This window comes from Aspergillus welwitschiae (genome assembly GCF_003344945.1).
Source record: "Aspergillus welwitschiae strain CBS 139.54b unplaced genomic scaffold BDQ94scaffold_21, whole genome shotgun sequence".
In the NCBI taxonomy this organism is placed as follows: domain Eukaryota; kingdom Fungi; phylum Ascomycota; class Eurotiomycetes; order Eurotiales; family Aspergillaceae; genus Aspergillus; species Aspergillus welwitschiae.
The window spans coordinates 447,945-467,756 of NW_020798715.1; the positions used below are offsets into that span (position 1 = coordinate 447,945).

The 19,812-nt window shown below is 50.2% G+C and overlaps 8 protein-coding genes across 8 annotated transcripts; 4 read left to right on the forward strand and 4 right to left on the reverse strand.

Moving 5' to 3' along the window:
* Positions 1-1,806: 1,806 nt before the first annotated feature.
* Positions 1,807-3,643, reverse strand: cdc43 (protein geranylgeranyltransferase type I subunit CDC43). Its single transcript, XM_026766790.1, has 5 exons — positions 2,852-3,643; positions 2,737-2,782; positions 2,280-2,650; positions 2,112-2,220; positions 1,807-2,048 (listed from the first exon to the last, which is right to left on the reverse strand). Exons 1-5 carry the CDS (start codon positions 3,446-3,448, stop codon positions 1,906-1,908), a joined length of 1,266 nt encoding a protein of 421 aa, XP_026625030.1. The 5' UTR covers positions 3,449-3,643; the 3' UTR covers positions 1,807-1,905.
* A 122-nt stretch (positions 3,644-3,765) lies between these two features.
* Positions 3,766-4,784, forward strand: BDQ94DRAFT_146221 (uncharacterized protein). Its single transcript, XM_026766791.1, has 3 exons — positions 3,766-4,036; positions 4,116-4,547; positions 4,631-4,784. The coding sequence occupies exons 1-3, from the start codon at positions 3,899-3,901 to the stop codon at positions 4,694-4,696; spliced, it is 636 nt and encodes a 211-aa protein (XP_026625031.1). The 5' UTR covers positions 3,766-3,898; the 3' UTR covers positions 4,697-4,784.
* Positions 4,785-6,231, reverse strand: BDQ94DRAFT_146223 (CFEM domain-containing protein). The gene is made up of 3 exons (XM_026766792.1): positions 5,677-6,231; positions 5,476-5,608; positions 4,785-5,365 (listed from the first exon to the last, which is right to left on the reverse strand). Exons 1-3 carry the CDS (start codon positions 5,761-5,763, stop codon positions 4,989-4,991), a joined length of 597 nt encoding a protein of 198 aa, XP_026625032.1. The 5' UTR covers positions 5,764-6,231; the 3' UTR covers positions 4,785-4,988.
* A 1,506-nt stretch (positions 6,232-7,737) lies between these two features.
* On the forward strand, positions 7,738-9,808 carry BDQ94DRAFT_171680 (putative MFS transporter; the record flags this gene model as incomplete). The annotated part of the gene is made up of 7 exons (XM_026771816.1): positions 7,738-7,780; positions 7,847-7,980; positions 8,049-8,438; positions 8,495-8,986; positions 9,041-9,449; positions 9,512-9,679; positions 9,738-9,808. The coding sequence occupies 7 exons, from the start codon at positions 7,738-7,740 to the stop codon at positions 9,806-9,808; spliced, it is 1,707 nt and encodes a 568-aa protein (XP_026625033.1).
* On the reverse strand, positions 9,661-11,454 carry BDQ94DRAFT_146226 (uncharacterized protein). Its single transcript, XM_026766793.1, has 2 exons — positions 10,517-11,454; positions 9,661-10,418 (listed from the first exon to the last, which is right to left on the reverse strand). Exons 1-2 carry the CDS (start codon positions 11,201-11,203, stop codon positions 10,365-10,367), a joined length of 741 nt encoding a protein of 246 aa, XP_026625034.1. The 5' UTR covers positions 11,204-11,454; the 3' UTR covers positions 9,661-10,364.
* A 970-nt stretch (positions 11,455-12,424) lies between these two features.
* BDQ94DRAFT_54358 (uncharacterized protein) lies at positions 12,425-15,726 on the forward strand. Its single transcript, XM_026776018.1, has 3 exons — positions 12,425-12,804; positions 12,896-14,206; positions 14,263-15,726. The coding sequence occupies exons 1-3, from the start codon at positions 12,633-12,635 to the stop codon at positions 15,318-15,320; spliced, it is 2,541 nt and encodes an 846-aa protein (XP_026625035.1). The 5' UTR covers positions 12,425-12,632; the 3' UTR covers positions 15,321-15,726.
* A 438-nt stretch (positions 15,727-16,164) lies between these two features.
* ptyA (putative tyrosine/serine protein phosphatase) lies at positions 16,165-17,535 on the forward strand (the record flags this gene model as incomplete). Its single annotated transcript, XM_026771817.1, has 5 exons — positions 16,165-16,283; positions 16,350-16,386; positions 16,491-16,570; positions 16,641-16,913; positions 16,986-17,535. 5 exons carry the CDS (start codon positions 16,165-16,167, stop codon positions 17,533-17,535), a joined length of 1,059 nt encoding a protein of 352 aa, XP_026625036.1.
* A 177-nt stretch (positions 17,536-17,712) lies between these two features.
* On the reverse strand, positions 17,713-19,556 carry BDQ94DRAFT_54449 (Frag1/DRAM/Sfk1 family protein). Its single transcript, XM_026776019.1, has 6 exons — positions 19,441-19,556; positions 18,994-19,254; positions 18,847-18,928; positions 18,506-18,775; positions 18,242-18,447; positions 17,713-18,183 (listed from the first exon to the last, which is right to left on the reverse strand). The coding sequence occupies exons 2-6, from the start codon at positions 19,046-19,048 to the stop codon at positions 17,969-17,971; spliced, it is 828 nt and encodes a 275-aa protein (XP_026625037.1). The 5' UTR covers positions 19,049-19,254; positions 19,441-19,556; the 3' UTR covers positions 17,713-17,968.
* Between the last annotated feature and the right edge of the window lie 256 nt (positions 19,557-19,812).

The following is a 19,812-nucleotide window of genomic DNA, read 5'->3' on the forward strand; positions in this document are numbered from 1 at the left end:
AATGGATGAAGAAGAGAGAGTGAGAGAGAGAGAAAAGAAAGAGAGTGAGAGAGCGGGGGTGATGTTCTGGAGAAGAAGGCAAACAACATACCAGCCTGAAAAACTCAGTAAAGTGATGATTAGTTAGTAGTAAGGCAGGGCCCGTAGCTTGAGGGGCAATCTGTACAGCGATGGAATAGAAACAATAAATCCGGGATTAGATGACGACAGGTGCTGGGCAATTCCAATAAAGCAGCAGCCAAGCCAGCCAGCTAGCCAGCAGACAAGCAAGCAAGCAAAATAGAAAGCACGCCCCAAATTCTCTAGCCAGCCGACCAGCAAGCGAGCAGGAAGTTGAGGGTGTGATGGGGGGGTGGAAAGGAACGATGATAATAATAGTAGTAGTCTTAGTAGAAGGAGGAGAAGGACTGGGTTAGGAGAGTCTGGCAAGGACGGAGTTGGGGGGGACTGACGACAGCCGGCAGGGGCGTGCATGAGCCCAGGGGAGAGGGAGGAGACTCACTGTGTCTGTGTCTGTCTGTGTGTGGAGTGGTGAGGAGCGATGATGATTGTAATGATGATGAGCAGATGGAATTGTGGTCCCCAAACAATATACTAGCTAATTAAAATGAGTGTGATTGAACAAAGTATAGAATGTGACAATGATGCTGAAGGAGCGTTAAGAAGGATACTACCTATTTTACACTGAAATGAATGTTTGATTTCCAAGATCATTATTGTTTTCTTTTCCCCTTCCTCCTTTCCCCATGAAAAAAACCCCCCCCGAAACCCCATTCCCATCAATAATAGTAATAATATTATGAAATGTCAAAACCCACGATTTCTATTAGTATTTCAATTTCTATTTTCCCCCCTCCATGTTCGCATCCATTCCTACTTTTAATTAATTACGCTTAGCCGCCCGGCCACATTTTAGCCGGTGGGAACGTGGGCCGTTTCTCTGTCATTGCGTTCAGGCACCTTTGGGACTGGCTCGAATATACTATCCTCTACTACGGAGTATCTAGCTTTCCATTACTATTTGTCCTTACCAAATTATATTATAGATAGTAGTACTTACGCCATACTACGGAGGAATAAAACAGACTCACAAGCCAGGAGAATTTAAGATTACTCCTAATCCTCCGAGTTTTCTTCTTTCCTCAATAGTAAAGATTGTACTTTGTACCTATCGTTTCCCCAAGTTAGTAGCATTACTATGAAAAATACTCTGTACCGTTCTGTCCGCCGCTCCGAAGGGCCGATGTCATCAATCCCGGCCTTGCTTCCTGTTGCAGTAGATATTGTGTGTGGATCATAACATCATAACTGCTAAGTTAAGTTACTAGCATCATTCATAGTCTAGTCAGCCAGCAGCCCCTGAGATTACCTAACAGCCGTTTTCCAACATCGTCATCGCTTCCGGTCAATCTTGCTCAGAGGTCCCTAATTAACTCCCGGCAAATCCGACCCCCTGATTACTTTGACAGGGCAAAATAAGTCGACACTTGATGCTCTGATAGGGTCTTCGTTAATGACATGCCTCCCTAGTTTCCTCTAGTGAACGCCCCCTGCTCACGCTTCTGGTATGGATTGTCCATCTTGTTTCACGGGGCTGTCACTCCAGACGATGAATAAGTTGTCATGAAAATACTGAAAATTAGTTATCGCATCATACGATGACTGCATTACATCTGCAACATACTACGTCTATCTATAGGTTAAAATTACCCGTTATGAAGGGCCACCTTATCTACATAGTAAAGGCTAGAAGATACACAGTACCTTACCGTTGGCTCATTGCTGTATATATATATATATATCAATCGATTCATTTAGCATGGTTGGGGTATATGACATTGACAAGTTCCATCTCACCGAGACCCGAGGCCCCAAGCTTCCGACTCTATTCAATAACCCATCACTTCAGATCCCTTCTTTCCACCAAGGGAGAGACTGTAGTTGCTGCACGGCCCGATGGCTCATACACAGCGCTGGGTCAACACTATCTAGCCCTTCTTCTCCCTGAAACGCGAGGGCGACCATCCCAAAGTAGGAGTGTAGAAGATCTGCAAGTGCCAGTTAGCGAGGGGATTTCTAGAAAATCATGACCCTCTCCAAAGTGTACCAACCTGGTGGTTCGCCCACACCCTTTCCAAACCCGCCGATGATATGCTGCGTTTTTCCGAGGAGATATTGCCGATTCCGACTCGCGTCCACAAGATCTAACCTATTCATCATCTGCCCACCAACGACCGAATCAGCAATGCCACCCGATCACACAAATTGTGATTGCTTACATCTAATGTGGCCAGGTTCCAGAATGAGTAGCACGTGTCAGCAAACTTGTTACATCGTCCATTGAAGCCTGCACATCGTAGATCCTGTTCCGTTGGTGGCGATATAATAGGGAGCTTATCGAGACTCTCATCTAAGCTGACTTCCACAACGGCCTCCGGTACGGGTCTCGGAACCTCATTGACCTCAAGGCTGTTGTCGTCATCCGAGTCCTCTTCTATGTCGCCGAGCTCTGTCGTTTGTCTGGCAACGAGCCAACGAACCAAGGACTCAAATTCGTTCGCACCTGGCGAAAGGACTGGCGGTGGCTTCTGATCCTTGGCCATACGACTTAGAAAGGTCAAGGCGCCCATTGCGCAATACGTATGACCGGCTGCGGGTGTATACGAGTAAGCTGGCATTCTGTAACCATAAAGGGGCCCAACATTAAGCAGAGTGGGATATTCGAATAGAACGTACAATGCGCTTCACAAAAAGGCGCCTCCCCCATGCCGCCATCATATGCCTAGTCAAATGCATCTCAGCCAATGTCATGTGTCAGAGGATACGGAGTGAAAAGATGCAGATCACTTACCTGACAAGCCTGAACAAACGCGGCCAGCTTGTCCACATCAATGTCTTTGATTCCGTCCACATCTTCCCCGCCATTCCCCCGCAGAATATACCGGGTGCCTGCTGCAAAGCAGCAAAAGCGTAAGTCACCACCACCTTCAATCTTCCCTCCCGGACCGAGCACCTCTCCGAAACTTCCATTATCACGCTGCATGCGCGGCAACCATTGTAAGCACTCCCTCCGCTTCACTCGCGATAAATCATCGCCCAGGATGACGAGGAGCTCCAGCGCAAAGAAGGTCGAGGGTACATTCGCTGGATCCCAGGCTTCATTCTCCGATGTTCGATGCTCCGCGCCAAAGTCCGTTCCAGTGAAGGCTCGAAATCCGCCCGTGGGAACCTGGCAGTGGTAGATCCAGTCGATGTAGCCTTGCCGCTCTTCGGGGGTGGTTTTGCTCTGCAAGACGCCGAGGAGGTCTAAGCCGGCGACGGTGAAAAAGGCGAGAAGCATGCGATTGGAGTCATTGGAAGTGTATAAGCCGGGAAGAAAGGTCTTGAGACATCGTAGGAAATACTTGATGTGTCGTTCTTTGGTAAAGGTGACTGGGACGTCGGTCATGATGTCAGTGCCGGCGATAATAATATCAGCTTCTCCCGTGCGGAGCTCTGGCCATATAGTCTAGGTTAGTATAGAGGTGTAAAGAGTGTGCACCAGGCAAAAGGGGGGCAGTAGCCTCCTCCGAATGAGCCGACAGATTGCTTTTCTTTGAGAGGAGGGGTTTTTCGCTAACTGTTGGTCTGGCGCATTCCCGGCCTGCTATTCTCCATCTCGATCGGAGAGGCTGCCAAAAGCCCAGCCCCACTCGGCCGCCGGGGGAAACCCAAGTCTCGTTCCCCAACTCAAATCCCATCGGTCGAACAATGTTTCTTGTTAATCCACAATTGAAACAGCTGCAGAGCTCAACCCTCCCGGAATCTCTCTCTGCAACCTGGCCATGATACATTAGTGCATGCGTTGCACAAGAAACTACTAGCTGGCCGCCCGTTACAGCCATTCAATCATTTCAGCATGGCTCTCCTTTCCTCCAAGACCTTGATCCAGGCACATGCCCTGTTCCTGTTTGTGCTGGCCGTGTACCTGACCAGGTCGCCAGAGGTCGTGACCGAGTCTGACCTCGTCTTCATGCTTGGGGAATTCTTAAATTTGGTATGTTTATGGTCACTTGTTCATCCGCCCCTTGTGCTACCCCGTCGCTTTAGCTGAACACTTCATTCAATCAATCTAGGAGGCGACCCCTAGTATCTCCCGACCTCAATCCCCTTTCGCCCTATGTGGTGTCCTCCTCGTCGTCGATGCCCTGGTCGATCTTATCCTTGTGACCAAGGTCCCGCAGATTAACGAGATCCTGGCCATGGCCCAAGCCGCCAGAGTGCAATCCCCTATACCGGTGGCAGGGGCTGTGCGCACCAACCCTTTCATGGCGCGCTTAGCCTCGCTCTACACGGAGATCTGGACCCTCCTTTCCGCCTCTCGTTTCTGTATCTTCTTTGCCGTTTCCTTCTTCATCTACCAGAGTCAACCATCGGCGTGGGGGATGGATGCCGCTACAGTTATGGGAAACTACGGCACAGCCGGTGCCGCTACGTCGGGTCTGGATCAACTGAAAAACAGGGTGGTGTTCACATATGGCTTTATGGAAATGATGTTTTGGTTATGGGTAAATTTGCCCTCCCCACGCTTGCTCCCCCAGAGAAAGCTCTGGTGGGTACGCCAGGGTCATGGTTTGCTGACAACTGATAGATTCTCCTAACCCTTAGGGAAGAGCGACAGGAAGCAGCTAACCGGTTCGTGGAACAGGACCGGTAGACAAATCCACGCCGTCGGCGTGACCCTCGCACTACTGTGCACCTCTATTTGTAGGCAATACAGCAATTACTGCAGCAAAAGACGCCGATCTTGATTCCGATCCTATCATACAATTAATAAGCATATTACAGTTAACTGCGCTGGTCCAGTTCAATTTAGCCAGCATCCATCTTCATGAAAGGAGATTATTTGTAGGATGCTATTCTGCAGCCCTGAAGATAGGACAGAACCACTTTTGGTCTCAATGATCATCACTCGTAGCACCATCAGGCGACACGTTATCCGGTGCCCTCTAAAGAAGCAAGGCATAGAAGGCTGCCCCGAGGATTGCAGCAAGGCCAGCACTGCTATCTCCCAAGATCATACCAGCCGCACTGCTGGCAGTCGCATTACTTGCGGCATTTTTATCAGTTGCAGTAGCGCCCTGCGTCTTCACGGACTGAGTGTTACTTCCCGTTTTGGTAGCATTTGCCGCGCTGGCAGAGCTGGATGAGTCGAGACGGGTTCCGTTAGCTGCACCAGTCGAGGTAGTAGTCGCAGAAGCACCAGTAGTTGTGCCCGTGGTTTGCAAAGTAGCACTCGCGGTGTTCCCACTCGTGCAACTAGCGCTCTTGGGGAGATCAGTTACGCCGGCGCCACCGCAGATCTGCTGTGCAAAATTGAGGGCAGCTGGAACACGATTAATCCATTAGAAGCTGCCATTAAAGCCGAGCTGATGTCATGTATCACGCGGCCAAGAAAAGGGGGGTTTGGTATTGGGAAAGGGAGATTCGACATACAGGTCTGATCCTCCGCAGAGCAGGTCGAAGCAACGCAGCATGAAATACCAGTGATGAAGGACTTGTCAGAGCAGATGCAGTTCACATCAATAGCCTTGCAAGTTTTGGGGATAGAACCGGTGGCGCAGTCTCTCTATAATCGGGTCAGCTATATATAACGAGCAATACTTGAGCAGACAAGTTGCCGTAACAGAGCCTTACCGCGCAGGGTGGAAGACTGTCCATCCCCTGGCCAACTACCAAGCCTAGGCCAGCGAAGAGGGCTAAGGTAACGTGGTAGAGCTTCATGATGCCTTTCGAGATTTGCTAGCGGGGTGTAAATTGAGATAGAGAGATGTTGGTCGATGGAAAGACGACTGGAGTTTTCAAAAGATGGCGAGAGGAGAATGAAGTGGATGAAGAAGAAGGGGAGGAGGAAGAAGAGAAACAAGAGGAAGTAGAAGAAGTAGAAGAAGTGGTGGAAGTGGAGGGAATGTGACACATGAATCAAGTGAAGAAAGAACGACTGGGGTCGAGCCAACAGATTTCAGCTCACTTCCTCGCTTGGAAAGCACTCCAGAAGTGAGTCCATGGCCAAGAGGTCTTAGTATGAGTTTGTGTATTTGAAGCTCCTTGCCTTGGAGACTCTAGCCAGAATTAATACCAGTTACTGCTACGCTATCTATATCTATGGAACATGTCCAAGGGAGAAAGAAGCTCTTAATTAATCAATCGTAGGGAAGACAATTATAGTCATACTTACATGAGATAACTAGGAGACCGAGAATAAAACCAAGGGCTATCTCGCTACGTATATGGCACCGCCAATACAGAAAAATATAAGGTTGTACCTAACAAGCGGGCCCCAGAAAGTATCCCTGGTGGGTTTTGCTCCGATGGCGGATAGGCGATCCGCTTGTTATACATAATGACAACGCCATGAGCTTGCTGCCCATGCCATTGACTGGCAGTCAAGAAACAGGGAGGTGGCCAATTGGGGACGAAGACAAGGCTCATGAGCTCGTCGTCGGAACCCCCGAGGAATGTAGTTATGCATGCCAGTGCAATGAAGCAACCAATGAAGTTGGACAGATAATGAAATATTCACCCATCTGTCTGAAGTCCTGTACGAACGAGCCACCTCCAGGAGGGGAGGAGTCCACCCTGGCCGCCACTAGGAAGTTAAATCGTCTAGCAGATGGCACAGATGGCCCAATCGTAAATGAAGATCCCCCGAGCCCGTTGTTGATCTTCCAGCCAGGGTTACTACCCTACTGTGTAGGTGGACCCTTTTTCAGCTGGACTCGTCAAGCTTTCAAAGACCCTTTTAAGGATCTTCTGGCCCTGTTCAGTATCCCTTGCTTTGCAGATCGTAAAAGCATCAGGCCTTGTTTCATTCATGAAATGAATGTCTCTCCATTTGGTTGCAGCCTCGAATTATGCATGCATGCATGCATGAGCAGCCGAAGAGGGGGACGTTGCTATCGGTAACTTCTGTGAGCATGGCCGATCACTGCGGAGGAATTCTGTGGCGCTTAGCCAATATAAAGTTTCTCTCAGCGTACATCTTGCACGGCGAAGACTTGGATTCGACCTCCAAGAACTTTGAAAGATGTGCTAGCGTCTCTTCATGTATCACCTCGATGTCCAATGAGATAGTATTACGGAGTACACTTGAATGGTATGAGTTATTAAGTATGGTAGATTTGCCGTGTCTGATAAATGAGCCATCCCTTTGAGTTACACTACCTCATTCGATCGACAAACTCCAAGACACGTACTTTCAGAAAGGTGGTAAGATGGCTGGTGTTCACGATCCAATTTTGGGCCTGGCCGCCCTCGTTAGAAACAGAGTAGCTGTTTGATAGCCAGCAGTAAAATCATTAGAAAATTACTGATCCGCGTCCTATGATTTGGCCTCTAGTCGTATACACCCACTTGGGTTGGATTTAATCATGCTACTACCGCCGCCCTTGCAGAACGAGAATGTCCGTTCGGGGCACCCATCCTTTACGATTTTCTGGAAGGCAGAAACTCCCCGCAAACTGTATTCCCTCGTCTAGGGAAAATTCAATTGTGAACGCCGTGCATCTCGGCTTCCCCGCGTGATCCTCGTGGAACCTTGATCCCGTCTTCCTGAGTTCCCAGTCGGAGGAGTCTAGGCGTCCAAAACCCCCATCAAGAATTGGCCTCCTTGTGCTTTCTCTCGGTTTATTCCACCCTATCCGGGGGCTTCTGACTTTCAATTCTTACTGTATCTGCCTGGCTACAAATCTAAAAATTATGGGGCTTGGCGTGTTGGATACCACGCGCGCTCATGTACCAGGTAGGAGCCATCCCGTGCACAATTATGCTTGTCTCTGCAAATACACTGAACACAGCTTCTGCATAGGAACCACGGACATTCTCGAGCGAGAGCACCCCAACAATGAACCGGTCATTGACTCGAATCTAAAATATGATCGGTCGGGCTCTGTACCCATCCTACTTGTCCCTCAGCCAAGCGATGATCCCAATGATCCATTGGTGTGTTGAAGTCACTCTTGAGGAGCTACTATTTACATGGACAATAGCTGACAGACTCGAAACATAAGAACTGGCCACTTTGGAGGCGCGATGTCACGCTTCTGACTCTGTCCTTTGTAGCGGTGCTTTGCGCAACGACCAGCTCGCTGATGGCTGCTAACACCGTAACCATTGCTCTCTACTATGGAAAGAGCTTCACTTCAGTGGCGCTACTCACCGGGTACCATCTCTGTGGTGTTGGAGTGGCTGGGATTTTGATTGTACCTACAGCGCGAGTATGGGGAAAGCGTCATCTCTTTCTGCTTGGGAATGCGTTGATGGTGGTGAGCTGTGCCTGGGCTGGGGGCAGTAAACACAACTATCAAAGCCTGTTATGGGCTCGTATATTCCAGGGAATTGCTCTAGCTCCCTTCGAAGCTCTGGTCAATGCATGTGTCGGGGACTTGTTCTACGTGCACGTGAGTATAAACAGCATCTTGCGGAGCTTACAAGCACATGCTGAGCAGGCACACAGGAACGGGGCAAAAGAATGGCACTGTCCAACGTTGCTCTCTTTGGTGCCGCCTTTCTAACTCCAGTACTGGCGGGCAAGATCACACATACCCTTGGTTGGGACTGGACCTTTTACCTGGTAGCAATTTTTGCGGCAGCAGCACTGCCTCTTACATTCTTCTTCGTCCCCGAGACAGCTTTCAGGCGGCCAGACTACTTGAACGCCGACTTTGAATATGCCAACGATCGCTCCGCCTCGGAAGTTCAGCTCAATAACCTCACAACATCGGAGGATACTCCAGGACCAGACGATCAAAAGCAGACCTCATCCGCAGTCGAGCCTCACCGGCATACGTCCTCTCAAGAGCTGCCTCGGAAGACCGAGCCAAAAACGCCCGCCAAGGTGTCCTACTTCCAAACCCTCAAACCTTTCAATGGACGCAAAACCGATGAGAGTTTCTTCAAGCTCCTTCTACGGCCCTTTCCGCTATTCTTCCACCCCGCGATCCTATGGGTAAGCCATGCAGCTGAAAACATCACCAAGCCACGTTCTAATCATCATCCATAGGCCTGTTTGATCCAAGGCGTAATCATCGGATGGACCGTATTCATCGGTGTCGTCCTAGCCGCCATCTTCCTCGGCCCTCCCCTATGGTTCAACGAGGTGCAAACCGGGTACCTGTACACCGGGGCCTTCATTGGTTCTATCCTGGGTCTGATCCTATCGGGACTTCTCTCCGATTCGATGAACCGCATCATGATCAAACTCAACCGAGGGAAGTACGAGCCGGAGTTCCGCATCCTCCTCGTTATCTTCCAGTTGATCTTCTGCGGCGCCGGGCTGTATGGGTTTGGTATCATCGCCGAGGATGTCGCTCGATACGGATGGCTTGTGGCGGACGTATTCTTTGCTCTAGTCATCATAGGCATGGTGATGGGGGCTGTCGCCAGTGCGCTGTACATTGTCGATGCACATCGTAAGTATAGCCGTGAGATGCGGCATATTATATCAAGGACTAATGTTGACGTTTGACAACAGGCGAGATTGCGGTCGAGTCTTTTACATGCATGCTAGTCTTCAAAAACATGTTCAGCTTTGTGTTGACGTTCTATGCCTATGACTGGCTGTTGCAGAACGGTATCAGACCGGCTTTCCTGGCCATCTCCAGCATCCAGATGGGAGTCTGTGCCTTGAGCATTCCGATGTGTAGGTGTTTCTTGCTATTACTTCTAGTCGCCCGGGGATGGACTAATGTTGTCTCTAGATATCTTCGGGAAATGGAATCGCTCATTCTTCAGCCGCCATGATATTCTGAAATTGCTGCACTTGCGGTGAAGGCACACGATCTACGGATGATGATCTTTGATTATTTGCTTTTTCCTAGTTAAGAATACCCCTCACTGGATTTGACGAAAACTTTCAGCGATCGCAACTATATACATTTTAGCTCGACTCCAAGATTAGAAATGAAAAAGCAAAAGAATAAAAAAAAGAAAAGTAAAGTAAACAAAACCCGAAGACTCCCGACGCTGGAAGGGCTGATCCGCGTGACAGCTTTAGACAGAATTGAATGAGCCAAGCAAGTAGAACCACTGTGAACCCAAGTATGGGTCCACTGACGAAGTGGTAGAGTTAGGTAGCATTGGGGGAAGCTCCGGAAACCATCCAAACGCCTGGAATCTGTCAACCGCGGTTCAACGCAGCCCAGCGAGCCACTCAAGTACCCACAACCGATGAAAAAGACCACAATAGAACGATGAGAAAATAGAGTGATAAATAAAAATCGAATAGAAGAGAGGGGAAAAAAGACAGAAAGAGAGTCATCATGTTCATAATCTCATGGTTACCATAATGGCGTTCCGACATATCCACAATTCAATAACGCGCACAATCAATAATTCGAAGCAAACACTGTGTCTGATGCGATGACCGCAATCGTTGCAATCTAGAGAACCGCGAGATGGTTAGACATAATCCTGTAGAATGTATGATATATTGTATGCAGTAAATATACTCTGTTAAAAGAATAACATGAAAACTCACCAAAGCCATATCTACCCCGGGAGTAACAATCACATCCAGAACAGGGCGATACCCAAGCCGAGACGCAGGCATAAGCGCCAACTTCTCATTATGGCGAATACTCTCCTTCACCTCAGCGATCTTGCGATCCCCATCCACGATATCAAACAGCGCCAACACATTCCCATGCCGTTGCACCTCCAACGTCAGGGTACGCTCCTCAGGCTGCTTCCCGTCCGCCGCAGCTACATTGTCGAATGTGATGGTGAAGTTGCAGTTCCCCCAGCCAGCGGCGCTGAAGGATGAGCGCTGCAGAGCACCTTTGGCTATCGGACTGGCTGGGTTGCTGCCGGGTAAGGTGACGGACCAGTTGTTCTTGAAAGAGGTCTTGCGGTGTAGTTCAAAGAGCGGGAGTCCCGAGGCATCACGAAACTCGCGACAGGGTCGGTCGCTGAATTTGCGCCCCGTAGCGGTGTAGAGCGTTATGCCGTCGGCATCTTGGATTTTGTATGCCACGGCGGATTGGGCGTCGCCTTGGGGACGCACGATTAGAAGGGTTTTGGTGTCGGTGATTTGGTCTTTGCGGATGGCGATGGGACGGCCGGGGGCTTTGAGGGTTCTACGGATTTTGGATTTCGAAGTGGGTAGGGGTGGGAGGAGAGGAGTCTGTTGTTGCTGTTGTTGTTGGTGGGATGAGAACCAGAACATGGTTGCGGTGGTGGTGGTGGTGGTTCGGGTGGGTTATCTGTTTGTTTATGTTGTGGTGGAGGTAGTAATCAAATGTAGGTATACAACTGGAGCCCGTGAGGCTACTAGCTATATTTATTGGGGACAGGAATAGGAGGATGAGGAATACGAGCTGCGAAGGTGAGGGAGGAGGAGGAGGAGGGGGGGAAGAGGGTGAGAAAGAGGGGTTCGTAAACGAATGACTTGAGACTAGTTTAGATAACTTCAACAATACTTAATCCCTTGGGCTGCGGGGGGGACGTGCATCTTTTATGAGCCCTGCGATATTATCAACCCTGGGGTATAGCGAATGGCACGAGCAAGGCAGGCACTGCCATGATGACATGACCCGGGTCCGCGCGCAATTCACCCGGACCACCAGTTATAACAATGGCTATAGCACTTAGTTTCAACACTAAGAGTGATTAGGCGGGACTGGATCTTAAGGCTACGGGTCTAGCTGTTACACAGACCCAGACTTGGTGCTGTGTTGCGCGAAGTCTAGACTAGACAGCTAGCGAGTGGAGAGAAGTGGATGCATAATGGATGTTGTACCAGGCAGTGCGTGAGTGTATGAGTGCCTGACCATCCATCGTGGAAATAGTGTTCGTCAAACTTGTTCTGTACTCATGTTGTAGGGGGTAGATAGTAATTAAAGTTCATCATCCCACTAGTCAAGTACTGGATCCATGGAATAAGGCTGAATGAAGAACTGCAAGAGAAGTCAAAAGTCAATGACAAGAGCTGCCAGGCACCCCCGGAAGAAGCAAGAAATGCAACCATTTTCGGGTCTGTTCAGTTCATCATGACATCAGCTCCCGGCCCTGATGTCACTCGCACCTTCCCTTCTCAGCTTCCTCTCTCTTGCTCGTTCCTTCCCCAATCAGCGTGTGCAGTTAGTCGTCCCTTCTTTTTCTGCCTACTAACTAACAGTACTAACAGTACTTACTCAGTAACCACCACCACCACCACCACCACCACTACTACCTCATGAAACTCTACCCACAGCATCATCGGCGTCATTAACTTTATCCCCTCCCACCACCCCCTTCCTACACCCACCTTTTAACGTTTCTTCCCTTTTTGCTGCCTACCCTTTAACCTTTCCCAATTCCCTACCTTCTTCTCTTCTCTTTTCTCCTTCTTCTCCGCCCATTTCCTCTGCGTCAGGAATGCCTCGCCTTCTTCAACCCTGTAGACGATCGTCGTTATCTTATCATGGCAACCACCCTTGAACAACCCGCGCCCGTCGAACGCGTTACCCTCGGCCGCTCCCGGTCTGCCCGCCTAGCGGATCAAGGTAAGTTGCGATCTGCGTCCTTGCATCCTGGGCTCCTGATCGGCCCTGTGCCCTGTTAGCCTGTTTCACATCCCTACCCTACTTTATTATATCTCCACGCTGCTATGGTCGATGATCTCATGCACCCCAATTTTCCACTCTCCTTTGTATATCGTACCAGAACGCGACGAATCCATAGCTAACGCAACACCATTCACAGCTGCAACAGCCGCTCTCTATGTAACTCATCCAGAGCGTAAATTATCTGTTCGTGAGCCGTCGACAGCTGAAACTGAACTGGCCAGTAAGCATCCCACTTCTTCCATTCGTATTTACTTTCCCTACCACAGGTCCATTTCCTCCCCCCAAATACTGACTATCCTTCTGTTCCCTAGCCTTGAAGGCGACGGGCTCCCGCCCCGGGTTCAGTCATGCATCTGCAGTAGCCGCTCTCGCTCACGCCCAATCCAAAGGATGGGGGACAAAAGGTGCAGCTACAACACAGCACGTGGAAGACAAGCGCGCATCCGAGGTGCCAAGCCTGGAAGGCTACAAGGCTGCGGCCTTCGTTCTCAGGGACCGTCGGTCGATTGTCAGCTCATCCACTGGGCCTTCAGACCTCAAGTATGACTCGTCCGGAGCTGGTCAGACGATCGAATCACGTTCCGGTACAACAGGCCGAGATAGGACGCGTTATGCGGTAACCGGTGCTTTATATGCTAACCGAAGGAGAGCTGACTCCGCCCCGTCAGAGGCGCCTCACGTGGGAATGAACACGAGCGACGTCCTTGGAGACCTTGACAATGCCAATGAAGCTAGTAGGATCCAGCACATTGCCAACACCAATGCGCGGCTTTACACTGCCTCCCCACCCGTCGCACCAGAGCTCGACGATTACAAACGGAAGAGCATCCTGCAGGCCGCAGCAGTCTCTATGGCGCGTGACATGTATGCGGTCGTCGAGGCCAAGGACCAGGGTCCCATCAGCCCCAGTCGCATGCGCTCCCAGCGAACAGCGACGGGGGCAGAGCCGATGATTCTGCAACAAGCTTTTAGCTTACAAGATGCCGCGGAGAAGCGGGCGGCGGAGAAGTTGGCCAGCATGCAGGACGAGGCGGCCATCTACCGCGAATACTACGGAATCGAGCCCCAAACGACGCGCTCTAGCTTGCAGGTCCGTAGACGAAGGCTATCAATTGATAGTGATGCTTCTTCGGTTGACGCAGAGCGGTCGAAGGAGATCAGAAGCCAGATGTATAGTCTGCGAACAAAGCTCGATGCGGTGGATGAGCGCAGAGAAAAGGACCGCGCGCTCCTGATGGAGGCTGCGAGGAGGAACGTCGATGCTACCATCCAAGATATGGAAATGCGTGTTTATGCGGAGACAGGACGCGCCCCAGCCGCCATGCAGAAGGAACTGGAGGAAACCGCCTTACTTCGCGCAAAGGAGAGACAGGAGACAGACGGGCAGTACCAGTTCGCCGACCGCGTCAATATCAGCTCTCAAAAATACGTCGACATGGCAGATGTGGAGGCTCTCGCTCGTTCCCGATTGCAACCCACCTTTGATGAAATCACGGATCGTGCGGAAACGAAACGGGCCAGGGAGATAGAGCAGCGTCTTGATCAGGAAGAGGCTGAGAGACGGGAAGCCATCCAACGCGAACGAGATGCTGACACAAGGGCAGAAGAAAGACGCATGAGAGGTGAGTTGTCTTGCTGATTCAAGTTGTGGGGCTTGGGACCTGATAAAATGCAATAGCTTCTTTGAGAACCGACTCCAAGTACAAAGAGGAGAAAGCCCGGTTGTGGAGCCGCAAGTCGAAGCGCACCTCCGACAACGAAACCTATACGCTAACTGGGGCTGTTGACGGAGCAGCAGATGAGGCACGCGCTGAGACTGCGCCGCAACAGACGTCCGCTGGAGGCGCGCAGGGGGCAATTGCAGGTGCTGTTACGGAGACCGCACCCGGCGAAACCATTGCGAAATCCGAGTCTAAGCTGAGATCATGGTTCAAGGGACGGCTGGGTCGTCGTCCGAGTGGACCTGCAGCAGGCGATGCTACGAAGTCAGGCAAGGACACTCTGGAAGTGGTCCCTTCAATGGAAACAGGGCCAGCGGCAGAACAGCCAGAGGCTCAAGTGAGTGAAGCGGCAGAACAGCAGCCAGAGACCCGGGCAGTCGAAGCCACAGAGCAGCAGCCGGAGATCCGGGCAGTCGAAGAGACGGAACAACAGCCGGAACCCCAAGCAGTTGAGAGGGTGGAAACACAGGAAGCCCGAGAGATCCCAAGAGCCGAGCCAGTACAGAAATCGAAAGACGAAGACGGGCGAGCTTGGGATATAGCTCATCCAGAAGAGAAGGAACCCGAAGTTCCCGAGCTACCGGCTGCGCCTGTTGGCCCTGAAGAATCTGAACAGGCAGCTGCCGAGGACGACTCGCGAGGGGCAGCGCTTCGATCCCATCCAGTGACGGCCAATGATCTTCGCGTTATGGGGAAAAGGATGTCGGTCAGCGAAGGCCAGGATGAGAAGGAAGCTGTCAGCCAGGCAGGTCAGGAATCCGCTGGAGATAGGCGTAGTCGTCTCGTGAGTGGGTTCAAGAAGATCGTCTCTAAGGGCTCGTCGGAGGGCAAGGCCGAAGGGATTGGCAGCAATGATATTGCTCGTCGAAGCTCGCAGGCCATCCCCACTCCGGGGGTGGAGACGGAGGAACGGCGTGCAAGCGCGGCGGAACAAGGCCTGTCTGTCCCAACAGTTCGGGGAAAGCGAGCGAGCAGCGGGACGGGGCGGGAGTCAAGGTTCTCGGAGAAGTTGTGATTGATATGAGTTGAGGATTTTTATTGTCTGTTCTTCTATTTGAAAGAAGGGAGAGGGGTGGTCTGATCTTACTGCGTAGTGATATCTCTGTGTTCGTTCTATGTACTTTTACCAGGAAGGAGATTGGGTACATACCACTGATGTCTTGTCTGACTGGTTTTACGGTGCTACTGCTATGTACTCTTGTAGGGATGAGTGTTTGTTGGATGCGATTGCTGTTTGCTGTGTGTTCAGTCGGATCCAGAGATTGGGCAGACAGTCATGGAACCGAGGATGATTTAATTCTGATAACTTAGTGTGCGAATGTCAATGCAATGCCTGTAACCGGGGAGATGAGCATGCACGAGCGGGTGAAAACATCAACTATCTGTAGATCGTAGTGAGATTAGAAGCTGACTGGCCAAACGATGGGCGGCACAGCTGCGAGCAGCTCATAGCTTGGGCCATAAGATGGTGTTGTTGATGGCTGAAGCTCCACCGCCATTTGCCGCGCGGCTCCCCATCGGCGCATCCACGTTTCCTCCACCTTTTCTGCCTTGGCCGGGCCATTCGATATCGTCAAGATATCTGCTGGACTCCTGCATGCCTAGTCCCGTTCGATAGGTCGGTTGGCTGCCCGGTTTGCGATTGTTTGTCGTTTTCGTCTTTCGCTTCTGCACTTATTACAGCGGACCCTCCCAGTCATTTCCTGTCCCACTTTTATCCGGCCTTATCCTGCCTGCTGTGATCAATCTTTTGCAAAGTCCTCTTTAATGATTATCCCGGACACTACAATTGTACTGTATATTCACCACTTCATTCATCTCATCTATCTTCAATCTTGGAGGCACGGAAATAGATCATCATGTCTTCGTCGCATCCCCGCCAATCGAGCGTAGATCTCGATTCCCCGGGTCGTCCATTCGACAACATTATCAACTTCCGGGATGTTGGGCGTACGATTAACCAGTTGATCGGGAAGAGGTATGCAGATCTTTTTATTCTATTGAATGTACTGATTATATGATGTATACTGATAGCTTGGTGTAGAGTGCTGAAAGAGGGTATCATCTTTCGAAGTGCAAGGGTATATATACCTACTACTGCTACTTCTGCATATCCTATATAATAAAATGAGGAATGCTGAACGAAGTGAAAATGTACTAACATCACCTCAATTGATTAATAAAGTTAGACGATGCCTCCGAGCGCGACAAACGCCGTCTCGTAGACGAATTCCATATCTCAACCGTCGTGGATCTGAGATCGAGGTACTATTAATCCCAGCTTAACTCCCTCTTCTTTGGTAAGTATCAATATTGACAGGGAAAAAAAATATAGTACCGAACACCAAATAGCTACCAATAAGCGCTTAGCTGAACTTGCTGCTGCTGCTGCTGCTTCATCAACAGAGTCATCATCAACATCAGAGTCCCCAGAAACACAAACATCAACACCACCAGCAGCAGCACCAGAACCGACAGCAACGGCATCAGCCACACCAACAGACATCCACCTCCCCGATCTCCCAACTGTCACTCGGTTTCCTGTCAGCTTGACAGGGAAAGCATTCGAGCGGACGCTTCTCTGGCGTCTGGATTGGTGGAATTTCTTGTATGCCCTCCTCCCCCCACCATATCTCATTGTTCAAAGGAAAGGAGAAAAAAAAATCTGATAAAACAACAGTAAAGTACTAGCCCTGGTAGCATCAGGCTACCGCTCCACCGCCGTCCAAATAGTCGGACAGCAAGTCATGTCCCCGCGGGGACTGGTCGGACTAGGCATCGATACTTTGGATAGTAGTTACGGGGAGATGAAGACGTTGTTCGATTTATTCTCTTCCATCACCTCCTCCACCACTGATGGCAACGATAAAGAAAGCGATGAATCTGAGGATAGTGCCTATCCAGTCCTAATCCACTGCACGCAAGGCAAAGACCGCACGGGTCTCATAGTTCTCCTTTTGCTTCTGCTCGTGGCAGATGTGGTGCCTGAGGAGGCGATGAGGGAGGATTATCTCCGTTCCGAAGGCGAGCTGGCCATTGAGATGGAGGAGCGCATGAAGGAGGTGAGGTTATTGGGGTTGTCGGAGGATTATACCAAGTGTCCGCGGCACTTTGTTGAGACGATTCGGGCACATTTGGAGGATAGGTATGGTGGGGTGCAGGGGTATTTGGGGACTGTTGGGGTGGGGAGGGAGCAATTGGAAAAGATTAGGAGGGTGTTGCTGGCTTGATTCATTTATTTCTTACCTTCAGTACATTTCTGGTATCTTTATTTTTATGGGGTTGGATGTATAGGTAGATTTGATGTCTTTAGATCTAGATGATGTCTTATTCGATGATATAATGTAATCATATCTGTTCCTTTACCGTAACGTCTTTAGTAGTTCATACGGTAGTAGTAAGTATTAGTCTCGGTGATGATACATTATTTCGATATTAGCCTTGTAGTTTAGTATACATTCAAGATCATAGACCAATATGTGCAAAAGTGATCGCAAATCCAGTTAGAATCCCAAGAAGACATCAACATCAACAACACTAGCTATATATCAATCAATCAGCTCCATCATATTCAACTACTCCTATCCGCGGGGTATATATCGTAAAAATCATTCCAAGATAGCCAAACCACACCTCACACTGGGCCTACTCGAAAGGCATCAATTATATCCGCTGGCCCCGGTAGTAATTAGCATTCGGCCCTGCCGAGTCCGTCGTCACCGGCTCCTCATAATCATATGTGCCATCGGGATAGGCCGCTGTCGTCTGTCCATTCCGGGACACCTTCTCGCCCTGCGGCACATGTTTGCGCGTGCGCACCGAGGGCAGCAGGTCGATCACGAAAGAGAGCACATAGAACGTGAAGATGAGCGCAATCACTGTTTCCAGTTAGTCGATCTATCTATATTTCCCGAGAGTCATTCCCAGGTCACTCACCCCATTCCAGAACTGCCGCTGCGTTCCGGTAATGACCACCCTTGTTGCCGAGGACACCAAAAGCAATGGCCAGCGCAATTTCAATGATAACAAATGAGAGTTTGATGATGAAACTGGCCAGGAGCACTTTATGCTGGGAGCGATAAAAGATCCCCAGACGCCAGTATTCGCAGCAAATGAGAATGGCGCTAATCAGGTATCCGACCCTACAGGTACGTCAGCCTCGGAATGGTCTTTCTCTCGCATGCGCAATCAAACACTAACAAGAACATGATCAAAAAGCCATCATGCATGTGCGGATGACGAAGAGTATCAAAGATCGAAAGTAGGATCAGTCCCAAGGCGCCGGCGATCGAGAAGCAAATGGATGCGATTGCGCAGGCCTTGTCGAACTTGCCCTTGTTCGGGACCAATTGACCGGCATGTCGCAACCAGCGTTCGGACAGGAAAGAGAGATCAAGGAAAACGACGGTGACGCAGCTGCCCGCAATGAAGAGCGGCTTCAGTCCCTGTGCTCCAACGTCGGAAATATACCTAGAAATGAACAAAAGGTGTATAATCAGCATCGCAGTCGCATGCCATATCTAAGGTCGCGTGACACCTACGCAATGGTCTGACCCGTCTCCATACTGGCATATATCGGCGATCCTTCTCTGGCCCAGGTGGCCAGCATCGCAATTAACATGGCTAGAACAACCTTGTCAGTGTCCGTCGGAAATATTTACTCGCAGTTATATAGGAGGAGACGCTACCAATCCATGTGCACGCCGAGATAATCGGGAATATCCAAAATGATATAATCCACATTTTCGCTAATTTATTTCTATATTCCCTCCCCTCTTCCAATAAAGTGATAAATGTCCCAGCAAGCAAGGGTAACAATCAGCGCACGGTAGCAACGGTTGCTGCCAAAAGAAAAAGAAGAAGAGCTGCCGTGAAAAGATTATCGAGGTATAAGATGTGCTAGCGATGGGCGATCGGGCGGAACGCGGCGCCGGAAGGGGCGGAAGTGGCTTGTCGACAATTAATGGATCCGAGGGTCAACAGGGAGAGGAGGTAGACAGCATCGACTGCGTTGGTGACACCTTGCCCGACAACAGGAAGACGAATTGGCAGCGAGGGGAAGAGGAGAGGAGGAGGGGGGTTGTTGGCCGCAGAGGAGAGGAAGAGAGTAACTAATAAATAAAGGAGTGACTAACAGAAAAGAAGAATCAAAGACTGGGTCGGTGGAGAGGCCGAGTCCGTCTTTAAGTTAACACGCAACTCCCCAGATGGTGACGACGAAAAGGGCCCACCGACCAGGAGAGTGTCATCACTGCTGAAGAGTAGATCCCAAAGTCTATCCAATGGACGCCGGCTGGGTCGGAAGCTCTGCAAAAGTAAATCCTGAGTCGAAGCAAAGCAGAAGCTGGCATTCTTTGCACAGCCAATTTACCGTATGACCTCATCGACGTCATCGGCTCGCGGTTCCTCGCATTTCGTGCCCAATTCCTCCTTCCTTCGATCATCTATCTTGATTGCTTGCTGACTCTTTTTCTCAAGTAACTCTTCCTCCATTGTTTGCTCAGTCT

Excerpts from the sequence above, each read along its gene's own strand:
- BDQ94DRAFT_54449 (XM_026776019.1), bottom strand. The coding sequence starts at position 19,048 with ATGTGGATTATATCATTTTGGATATTCCCGATTATCTCGGCGTGCACA. Across the intron at positions 18,929-18,993 it reads CTCGGCGTGCACATGGATTG|CCATGTTAATTGCGATGCTG; the intron begins GTAGCGTCTCCT and ends AGGTTGTTCTAG. Across the intron at positions 18,776-18,846 it reads GAGACGGGTCAGACCATTGC|GTATATTTCCGACGTTGGAG; the intron begins GTAGGTGTCACG and ends GTTCATTTCTAG.
- BDQ94DRAFT_146226 (XM_026766793.1), bottom strand. The coding sequence starts at position 11,203 with ATGTTCTGGTTCTCATCCCACCAACAACAACAGCAACAACAGACTCCT. Across the intron at positions 10,419-10,516 it reads CCGGGGTAGATATGGCTTTG|ATTGCAACGATTGCGGTCAT; the intron begins GTGAGTTTTCAT and ends GCGGTTCTCTAG.
- BDQ94DRAFT_146221 (XM_026766791.1), top strand. The coding sequence starts at position 3,899 with ATGGCTCTCCTTTCCTCCAAGACCTTGATCCAGGCACATGCCCTGTTC. Across the intron at positions 4,037-4,115 it reads TTGGGGAATTCTTAAATTTG|GAGGCGACCCCTAGTATCTC; the intron begins GTATGTTTATGG and ends CAATCAATCTAG. Across the intron at positions 4,548-4,630 it reads AAATGATGTTTTGGTTATGG|ATTCTCCTAACCCTTAGGGA; the intron begins GTAAATTTGCCC and ends GACAACTGATAG.
- cdc43 (XM_026766790.1), bottom strand. The coding sequence starts at position 3,448 with ATGACCGACGTCCCAGTCACCTTTACCAAAGAACGACACATCAAGTAT. Across the intron at positions 2,221-2,279 it reads GGAACCTGGCCACATTAGAT|ATGATGAATAGGTTAGATCT; the intron begins GTAAGCAATCAC and ends GTTGGTGGGCAG. Across the intron at positions 2,049-2,111 it reads GGGTGTGGGCGAACCACCAG|ATCTTCTACACTCCTACTTT; the intron begins GTTGGTACACTT and ends TGGCACTTGCAG.
- BDQ94DRAFT_54358 (XM_026776018.1), top strand. The coding sequence starts at position 12,633 with ATGATCTCATGCACCCCAATTTTCCACTCTCCTTTGTATATCGTACCA. Across the intron at positions 12,805-12,895 it reads AGCTGAAACTGAACTGGCCA|CCTTGAAGGCGACGGGCTCC; the intron begins GTAAGCATCCCA and ends TCTGTTCCCTAG. Across the intron at positions 14,207-14,262 it reads AGAAGAAAGACGCATGAGAG|CTTCTTTGAGAACCGACTCC; the intron begins GTGAGTTGTCTT and ends AAAATGCAATAG.
- BDQ94DRAFT_146223 (XM_026766792.1), bottom strand. The coding sequence starts at position 5,763 with ATGAAGCTCTACCACGTTACCTTAGCCCTCTTCGCTGGCCTAGGCTTG. Across the intron at positions 5,609-5,676 it reads ACAGTCTTCCACCCTGCGCG|AGAGACTGCGCCACCGGTTC; the intron begins GTAAGGCTCTGT and ends ACCCGATTATAG. Across the intron at positions 5,366-5,475 it reads CTCTGCGGAGGATCAGACCT|CTGCCCTCAATTTTGCACAG; the intron begins GTATGTCGAATC and ends ATCGTGTTCCAG.